The sequence below is a fragment of the Chionomys nivalis genome, chromosome 10 (assembly GCF_950005125.1).
Source record: "Chionomys nivalis chromosome 10, mChiNiv1.1, whole genome shotgun sequence".
Classification (NCBI taxonomy): Eukaryota; Metazoa; Chordata; class Mammalia; order Rodentia; family Cricetidae; genus Chionomys; species Chionomys nivalis.
Window position 1 is genome coordinate 40,585,036 of NC_080095.1, and position 9,340 is coordinate 40,594,375.

Below are 9,340 nucleotides of genomic sequence, written 5' to 3' on the forward strand. Positions count from 1 at the left end.
CACCATAGCTTCATGTAGCATTCACCTCCAGGGAGCTCACCTGTTCTATCAACAGCACCTAAGACACTAAACTTCAATTAGTTTCTACTACCCTTACAAGAGTATACAGAATTCTCATATTTGCAAATACAAAAAGTGCCTTAGAATATTCACAGGGGGAAAAACAGCCTGGGAAACCACTTAAATTCTGTACAACAATCAGTATGTTTCATTACAGTTTGGGGTTTATACTGAATATACATAAATAATTTTAAAGACTTGCTCTAAAGAAGTTTGTTCTAAGCTGGACACAGTAGTGAACATCTTTAATCTCAGAACTTGGAAGACAGAGGCAGGCAGATCAACGCGAGTTCAAGGCCAGCCTGGTCTATAAAGAGGGTTCTATGACAGCCAGGGCTAAATAGCTACCCAATCTCAAAAATCCAAAAAAGAAGTTTATTTTAAGGGATGGGTCACATGAGACTCTGCCTCAAAAATAAATAAATAAAACACACACACCCTTTTTTTTTTCGAGACAGAGTTTCTCTGTAGCTTTGGAGCCTGTCCTGGAACTAGCTCTTGTAGACCAGGCTGAAAACACCCCATTTTTAAACTCTTAAAAACAATGCATTTTAAATGAAAACTACCATTTAAAGAAGAGAGGAGATGGATATAATGGCTCTATACAATCAGGAATTACATTGTGTGACGAAGTATTCACTATTTCCAGAGGCTTTCATTCATCTTTTAAAAAGGTAGGTAACACTTTTTTCTCTTTTAAACAGATGACAAACAAGATCATAATAAAAATGGACAGACTACCATTTTCATTAGCTACTGGTCTAATGAAGTAGTACAATAATGTGAATCTTCCTAATACCACACAACCAGACACTGAATGATAATTTAAAATGGCAATCCAATGCCATTCGTATTTTACCAAACACACCAAAAATATTTGAAAAACATAAAATTCATAATAGCTCTGTTCATCATAGCACAATATTGAAAAACAGTCATCAACAGAGACATTAACAAAAAAGTTGTGGTCTGTAAATATTGAAGGATACTCTGATACCAAACCAAGTTATAGTAAGAATGAACCTCACTATGACAGAGTAAAACAAGGTACAAAAACATCTAATAAAGAGATTATATCATTCTATTCATTTAAGGTCACAAACAAGATAAAATTAAAATACAAGAGCAGTTAATTTTGGAAAACAAAAGAAATAATCACAAAAATACAAACAGTGATGGTGCATTAAAGAAGGGAAGTTTCTGTATCAAAGAGAGCGAGCCTATGGAGAGCTTGGATGATCTTCTTGTTTGGGGAGGTCCGTATACAGACAGTTCCTTATATTTATCCCTCAAGCTGTACTAATGTGGCTTTATACCTTTCTGTAGCCACCATATATCATAACAGAAAACATGAGGGCCAACAGTGTGGCTGAGAACAGGTGTGGGTAAAGCCGCTTGTCACAAAGCCTGATGACCTGAGTTCAATCCCTGGGGTCAATAAGGCGGGAGAAGAGAACCAACTCCCACAAGCTGTCTTCTGACCTCCACGCATGCGTCATGGTACATGCATTTAACATTTGATTTACTTGATTTCAACTCCTTTGGAGATATACACACAAGTGGAATTGCTGACACATCTGACAGTTAGCTTTTGAGGTGCTGCACTGGCCTTTCTGTCTCCCACACATCCTTATCCTATGTTCACAGGCATGTATGACTTCCATGGCTGCTTTTCCCCATGACTCTTAAATTTTACTTTCAAAAATCAAATTATCCATTCTACTCTTGCCACCGAGTAGGCTAAACTCTTAAGACTTCTTTGAAGCCGGGCGGTGGTGGCGCACTCCTTTAATTCCAGCACTCGGGAGGCAGAGGCAGGCGGATCTCTGTGAGTTCGAGACCAGCCTGGTCTACAAGAGCTAGTTCCAGGACAGGCTCCAAAACCACAGAGAAACCCTGTCTTGAAAAACCAAAAAAAAAAAAGGACTTCTTTGTCCTTCTGTAGTGAACATATTTTACCTGGTAACATTAGCCGACTGCATTCTGAGGCCTCGGTCACTGGAAGGAGGGATAGGCAAGTAATGTCTTTAGCTTCTGATTCTACTAGCCCTTGTCCCAGGGGGATGGAGGTATTCTGAACAAACTGAACCAGGAGCTGGAGGGGAAAAGAAGCAGCGCTGAGAAACAGGATACTAGGAATGAATCTCAACTTTCAAATTTACCAAACAAATGATGATAAAAATTCAGTCTTGTTCCTGGTCTCAGTCATATACACAGAAAAACTAGACTAACCACACCTCAAGGTGTGTGTACTACAGAATGGTTGATAGATGTAATTATGTTATCAAATTATGAAAGTGTATTTTAAAATGAGCTTTTTAAATTTTTAAATCAACTGCACTGTATTGATTACATTTTACAAAGCATTTTCCTGGGTAGTGGTATATTTAATCCTTGTATTAAATTCCTAGGTAAACATGTATTTTACAAATGAGAATCAATCTGAAAACACTGACTTGTCTAAAAGCCATAATTAGTTAGAAGTTCTAGTCTTCAAAATTAAGTAATTATTTCAAATTTGGTGACTTTCCTATTATGGAACACAGATTTACTAAAATTAGGGTGGGAAAATGAATGAAATTATAAAATGCTTAAATCTCCCAATAATATTCAGAAAGAAAATATTTTCATGTATATGTAAGATTAACAATTTATGTAAATAAATATATAATACATACACACACACACACATATATATACACACTATAACTATATAATATAAATTCATTTTAGGGATATAAAATACTTTATTATATAAGCAAGTACCTTAGTATTTTGTTAAATACTTAAATGGCAAATGTAAAAAATCCACAAAAGATAGAAACAGCAGTAAAATCTTGAAGAAAACATTTAGTAACAGAAAACTGTAAACTAAGAGTCGCAGTAGAAATCATTTGGCTCACAGAGTCAAAAATGTTTACTATTAAGCCACTAGAGAAGTTGTTTCCTGAGCAATGGACTAAGCACAAACTCTGAAAACCCACCAAAGAAAACAGCTAAGTGGGCTCACCTCTGGTTTGGATTCTAACTCATCTGATAACATTGATTCAGCTTCTGAAATCCTGTGGCTGTTCAGGGCACAGGTTCAAATCTAATTCAGAGTCAATGACACCTTCCTGTTATACTCATAGCCCTTTAAGAAACATTATGTTTTTTCTGTAAGATGCTGAGCTAGGTTGGTAACCAATTTAACCTAAAATAGGGTAAAAAAGAGAAAGACACAGCATTAAGAGCAGCAGGAACATGTAACTAAATAAACATATGCCTTTATATCTAAAAAAAAAAAAATCACAAAGAATTCAGCCTATAACATTTGTTTTAAAACAGAACAAGTCCAATAAGTATCAAAACCTATAAAAAATTATGTTTTGATAAACTTTCTACTTTTTAAATTCTTATTTTTATTTCAGGCACACGTATCTCGTTATGTATCTCGTTGTGTTTCCAAGTGTCCACAGAGTCCAATAGGAGGTATCAGAGTCTCCTAGAGCTCCATGGAGCTCCAAGTGGTTGTAAGCAGCCCTGTGTGGATGCTAGGAATCAAACTCTGGTTCTCTGCAAGAATAGCAAGTGTTCTTTTTTGTTTGTTTTGTTTTTTGAGACAGGGGTTCTCTGTGTAGCCCTAGCTATCCTGGAACTCGCTCTGTAGACCAGGCTGGCTTCAAACTCAATAGAGATTCGCCTGCCTCTGCCTCCAATGCTGGGATTAAAGGTGTGCACCACCATGCAGCATGGCAAGTGTTCCTAACCACTGAGCCATATCTTCAGTTCCCACAAAGTTTCTCCTTCTAGTGAAAGTTTTTTTTTTTTTCCTTTTTTTTCTTTTTTAAAGACAGAATCTTGGTATATAGCTGTGACTGGTCTAAAATTCACATATGAACCAGGTTGGACTCCAACTGTCAACAGATTCTCCTACCTCTTCCTCCTGAGCGCTCGGGTAACAGCTATCACCACACCTCGCTATAAAAAGGTCTTCAATATGGAAAAGCTATATTCCAAAATATGTTTGTCAAAAATAAAAAGCAAAAACCAGAAAGCAACACACGATTACCTTTTAGAAAATCTGAACACATTTACACAATACAGGGTATGGTTAATTAAATATGCTACTGGTACTTCAAAATACAATTTTGGTTGGGAATGTAGTTCGGTGGTAGAACATTTGCCTAACATGCAAATACCTGGGTTTGAGTCACAACACCACATACACACAGATTGTGAAGCCCACACAACAAAGAAAATTGATTACAAATCTCTTTTTCATTTCAACACCAATTACATCATGCATAAGAAAAAGTAAAAAGAAAGTCACACAGACCCAGCAGTGTTATGTTGTGTAACAGGTCAATGGGCTTCACTTTTCTGGGCTCTCCAAGGTGATTATGCTGATCATTTAAAACACAAGCCTACGGGGGCATGGTGGTGCACACTTGGGCTCCATAGCGGATTCACCACCAGCTGGGCTACAGTGATACTCTTTCTCAGAAAAGTGTGTGATGGTGCCCTGAGTACACTCTCCAGCACAGCCACAACAACAGGGTGGCCTGGGCAGTTCCATACTTCCCAGAGACAGAGCACATCCGTTTTCACTCTCCCTCCCTCTCAGCTCCCCTCCTTCCTTGGTCACCCACTGTAGACCTTGCCAGACCCCAAGCTGAAAGCTCTCTCAGTGCTTAAGTCCCCACCACCCCAGTGCTTTGGCACATGAATTCACTTAGTTTGGTATAATTGCTGATAAAAGTGGGAGTACTGCTGTCCATAAAGATGGTAAAAAAAAAAAAGAAAAGAAAAGAAAAGAAAAGAAAAGAAAAGAAAAGAAAAGAAAAGAAAAGAAAAGAAAAAAAATTTACCTAGGATGGAAGCTTTCCATTAACACCAGGGTAGACTGGAAAGTTAGACGAAGACAGACATTAAGAAATACTGGAAGCCAGGCGGTGGTGGTACATGCCTTAGTTCGAGGCCAGCCTAGACTACAGAGCAAGTTCAGAACTATACAGAGAAACCCTGTCTTGAAAAACAAGAAGCCGGGCGGTGGTGGCGCACGCCTTTAATCCCAGCACTTGGGAGGCAGAGGCAGGTGGATCTCTGTGAGTTCGAGACCAGCCTGGTCTACAAGAGCTAGTTCCAGGACAGGCTTCAAAACCACAGAGAAACCCTGTCTCGAAAAAGCAAGAAGAAGAAAAGAAAGAAAGAAAGAAAGAAAGAAAGAAAGAAAGAAAGAAAGAAAGAAAGAAAGAAAGAAAGAAAGAAAGAAAGAAGTCCTGGAATTAGGGTCTGTAAGATGGCTCATTTGTGAAGGTAGCCACCATTCTGACAACTTCAATTGAACCCCCAGGACCCATGTGCTAGAACTAAGTCTTACATGTTGTCCTCTGACCCCCACATATGTGCACACACATAAATACGTCTAATTCTTAGAAGGAATACTGGAATTAAGCTTTGTTTGTTGATGTTAACAGCAGCCTGCAGTCCAGTTTACAAGATATATATGAAATATTACTTTTACTTATCACATAAAGCAAAGTATCATAAATGCCCAACTTTTCTTTCTACATACATTTTTCTTTCTCAAGCACTACAATAGCTTAGTATCTTCATGAGAGGAGGAAGCCAAGGCTGATCAAGTTATTAAGCTGTATAAGCAAGCTGGCATGAATAGTTGGCACAAATAGGAAGTGATTACATCTAAGTCTGATCTTAAATTTCGAGGGCTTAGCAATTCCTCTTCCCCAATTTCACCTCACATAACAAGCCAAGAAATTACCAGATGTTTGTCCAGATTATTACTAAAGTGCATCCAACTTTGAGATTCTTGACTTGCAGAATCACTAAGACATCACACACCCTTAGGGGTTACCTACTGTGTCTTTAGTGTTTTGTTTTTGTTTTATTAGTCTTTGAAAACAAGTAAGGCTGTTCTGGAACAACTGCAATATGCATATTGTAACTGAATACAGTCATACAATCCTGGTGCTAAAATTTCTGGCTTGTATAGGCACTTAATGAACAAATAAAGTAGAATACATTAGAAAAGGCTGAAGCCCCAGGAATCTTTGCAAGAGCGAGGGGTGGAGGCAGGCATCTGTAATCTCAGCAATGGGGAAACTGAAGCAAGAGACTACGGAGCTTTCGGCTACACAGCAAGATCATATCTCAGAATGAAAAGAAAACAGTCCGCTCAAGAGCACAGCAGTTCATCAAGTGTTCCATGTGGACCGCATTAACACAGACCTTACTAAGCACCTAACTGGCCAGCAGTACGAGGGCAAACGCGTAAGCTAGGCCTGCTGCTAGTTCCAAGTCCATCACCTAGTTAACCACTTCAAAAGCTGCAATGGAAACTTTTTCTTGCAATGCAAATCTTTCCAAAAGACAAGTTTGGGGCCGGACACAGTGGCACACACTTTAATTCAGCACTCTGGAAGCAAAGAAAAGCATATCTCTAGGAGTCTGAGGCCAGCCTGGTCTACACAGTGAGTTCTGGGCAAGGCAAGGCTACACACACAGTGAGCCCTTGTTACAAACTTTCAGTCAACATATATGTTACCCATTTTATAAGATTTTTAGTTTTTATTTATTGTGCATGGGTGTTTGCCCACATGTTGTCTGCACACCATACATATGTAGTACCCGTGGAGGCAGAGGGTGCTGGGTGCTCGGTTGTGAATCGCCATGCGGGGTATTGGGAACTAACTAGATCCAGGCCCTCCACAGAGCAACAGTGCTCCTAACTGCTGCTCTGAACTTTGCAGATCCCACTCTCACCCACTTTGAAAAGTACAATTCAACTGTCTTTAGTATACCCATAGTTGTGCAATCACATACACAATCAGTTTTGTTTGTGGGAGTGTGGTTTTTTTTTGGGGGGGGGGGTTCAGACAAGCTCTTGCATAGCCCTGGCTGTTCTGGAACTCTCTATTTCTGAGGCTGGCCTTCAACTTCTGGTCCCATCTGCTTACATCTCCCAGTACTGAGATTAAAGGTGTGTACCACCATGCTTGGCTAATTTTACATTTTCCCAAAAGAAACCCTGAAGTCACCAGCCACTTCTAAAGTACTCATCACTAGGCGTTTGAAAGACCTCATACAAGTTTCCCTGTGAGCACATAAGAAGCAACGGCTAAACATTCCGAGGATAGGAAACATGACAAATGACACCCAATTCCCTGCCCCTCTACTCTGGACTTTTCTTCTGACTTCCAAACCTTCACTATCAGTTACTTGCTGAGTAATTCCACATATATATCCATCAGCGTTTCAAACCAAACCACATCCAAACCCAGAGTATCACCTCCCTACCAAACCTGTTCATCTTGAATTAACCCTTTTATCTATTGCCCAATCTTCTTCCCACTTGGCTGCAAATTCTATCTAGCAGCCTCTCTCATTCTTCATATTTAAATAATCCCAGCCATTAATGAATTTCCCAAATCATTTACTCCTTCTGTGATACTGTTTAGATTTCTCGGTATCTTTCAACTACACTATTAATATAGGCTTCTAATTCTAATGGTCACCTTGCCTTTAAAAGTTTCCCTTTCCTCAGGGCAGAGGTGGCACACACCTTTAATCCCAGCAGGGGTAGGCGACCTCTGTGCATTTGAGGCTTGGCTGGTCTACAGAGCAAGTTCCAAGAGAATCAGGGTTACGATTGAGAAACCCTGTCTCAAAAATCCAAAAATATAATAAAATACTCTTTGCAATCTATCTTTTACCCAAACACTCATTTTTTCCAAAATACAAGAATGTTTGTCATCCCTCATACTCAAAGTTTAGTGTTGCAGAATAATGGTCAAACCTCTTCACAATACACTCCCCCTTCAAAAAAACTAGAAATTGCAAAATTTTCCCCAAATTTGACACCTACGAGGTCAAGGCTTAAATAAAAACCTAAACTTAAATAAAAATCTTCTGATGCTCGGTTGCCCTGTATTCTGCTATACACTACGATAACATAAAGTGTAATTTCTCGGGGCCAAACACCAAGAATTGTCCGTCTTCAAAATATTTTTTCTTCTCTTTGCATATTTTACACTGGCCCCTGTGCCAACGTAAAAGTATGAACTCTGAATCCCATCTCAATATTTAACTCCCAAATGGTACCTAAGTACATTTCAGAGCCTCATGCGCAAAGGGGATAAAGTTTAATAAACTAATTGGATCTTCTTCTGAGAAACTTCACAGGACGAAATTCAATGAGCAAAACACAGCCTGGCTACCAGCACTCGCTGCCCACACACGGGCCTGAAGCGTCAGGTAGAGGAGACGCCAGAGGTCCAGCCCTGGTCCTCAGGCGTCCCCCTTCCAGACCCAGGGAGTGAGGGGACGCCGGAAAAGGAAGCGGTCACTCTGGGTGAAACGCCGGCCGGGCACCGCTGGCCAGCCTTCCCTCCAGCACAAAGGCCTCGGTGCAAGGAAGGCCCGAAGGTCCGCGGACAGGCCCGGCTGCGGGTGCAGTCCGGCGCCTCCGCCCAGGGGACTCGCTGACTCCGGGTTTTTGGGTGCAATTGGTTTCCAAGCACTTGTCCGCAAAAACAAGCCGAGGAGCCAAGACAGCGCGCCCCAGATCCTGGGAGGCGTAGGGCCGAAGCCGCGGGGTGTCGGACCGGTCGCTCTCAGCCCGCCAGACGCCGGGGGGAGAAGCTAAAGTGTGTGGGGGGGCTTCCTTGTACCCTTAGGGGCGAACTCGGCTGCAGACCCCCAAACCCGGCCGTGGGTTCCTTTCTCTCCGGGACCACCTAGCTAAGCGCTGTGGCCAGCCCCAGCCCGGGGCTCACCTTCCAGTCCAGGGCAGCTGGCCGTCCGGCAGTCAGTCCCGAATTCCGTCCACACACGGCGTCTTCCGGCTCCCGCCGGAAGCAGCTCCAGAGCGGGACAGGAAGTTTGGCCACCCCCCCACCAGCACACCCACTGGCTTTCTTCTCCGCCCCGCGGGTGTTACTCGGGTCGAGGTGCTAACCCTCGGGCAGCTGCTTGGGCCGACCTCCCCGTCCCCTCAGAGCCACACTGGGCTCCGGCCAGTGGAACCGCAGCACCCCGCCCCCTGCCCTCCAGGACTCCCGGGTCCCGAAGTCTGAAACCAGGTCAGTGCCTTCTAGCCGTGACGTCACCGCCTTCCCGCTAGGTGGCTGTGCAGCTTTCCCTGCAGCTGCGGAGTTATGACAGCGAGAAACACCAAAACTCTCCATGAAGAGGACCCAAGGAGGGACCTGCACAGTCAAGCCCTGCAGTGTCCATTGGACTGGGTATGAATTTAGGCACATAGACAGCTTTGGGAACG

At 42.1% G+C, this 9,340-nt stretch overlaps 1 protein-coding gene across 3 annotated transcripts in view; it reads right to left on the reverse strand.

Moving 5' to 3' along the window:
- The window catches only part of Znf410 (zinc finger protein 410), a 30,534-nt gene extending 21,560 nt beyond the window's left edge, over positions 1-8,974 (reverse strand). The window contains exons 1-3 of one of the 3 annotated variants that reach the window (XR_009057829.1): positions 8,838-8,974; positions 3,071-3,253; positions 2,020-2,155 (exon numbers count right to left, since the gene is read on the reverse strand). Coding sequence is in view for 2 of the 3 variants with exons in the window: in XM_057782366.1 (XP_057638349.1) it covers positions 2,020-2,155; positions 3,071-3,103 (169 nt within the window). In the remaining variant the exon portion in view is untranslated. The remainder of the gene's footprint in view (positions 1-2,019; positions 2,156-3,070; positions 3,254-8,837) is intronic. The other 2 variants (XM_057782366.1, XM_057782365.1) reach the window with 2 other exon arrangements.
- Between the last annotated feature and the right edge of the window lie 366 nt (positions 8,975-9,340).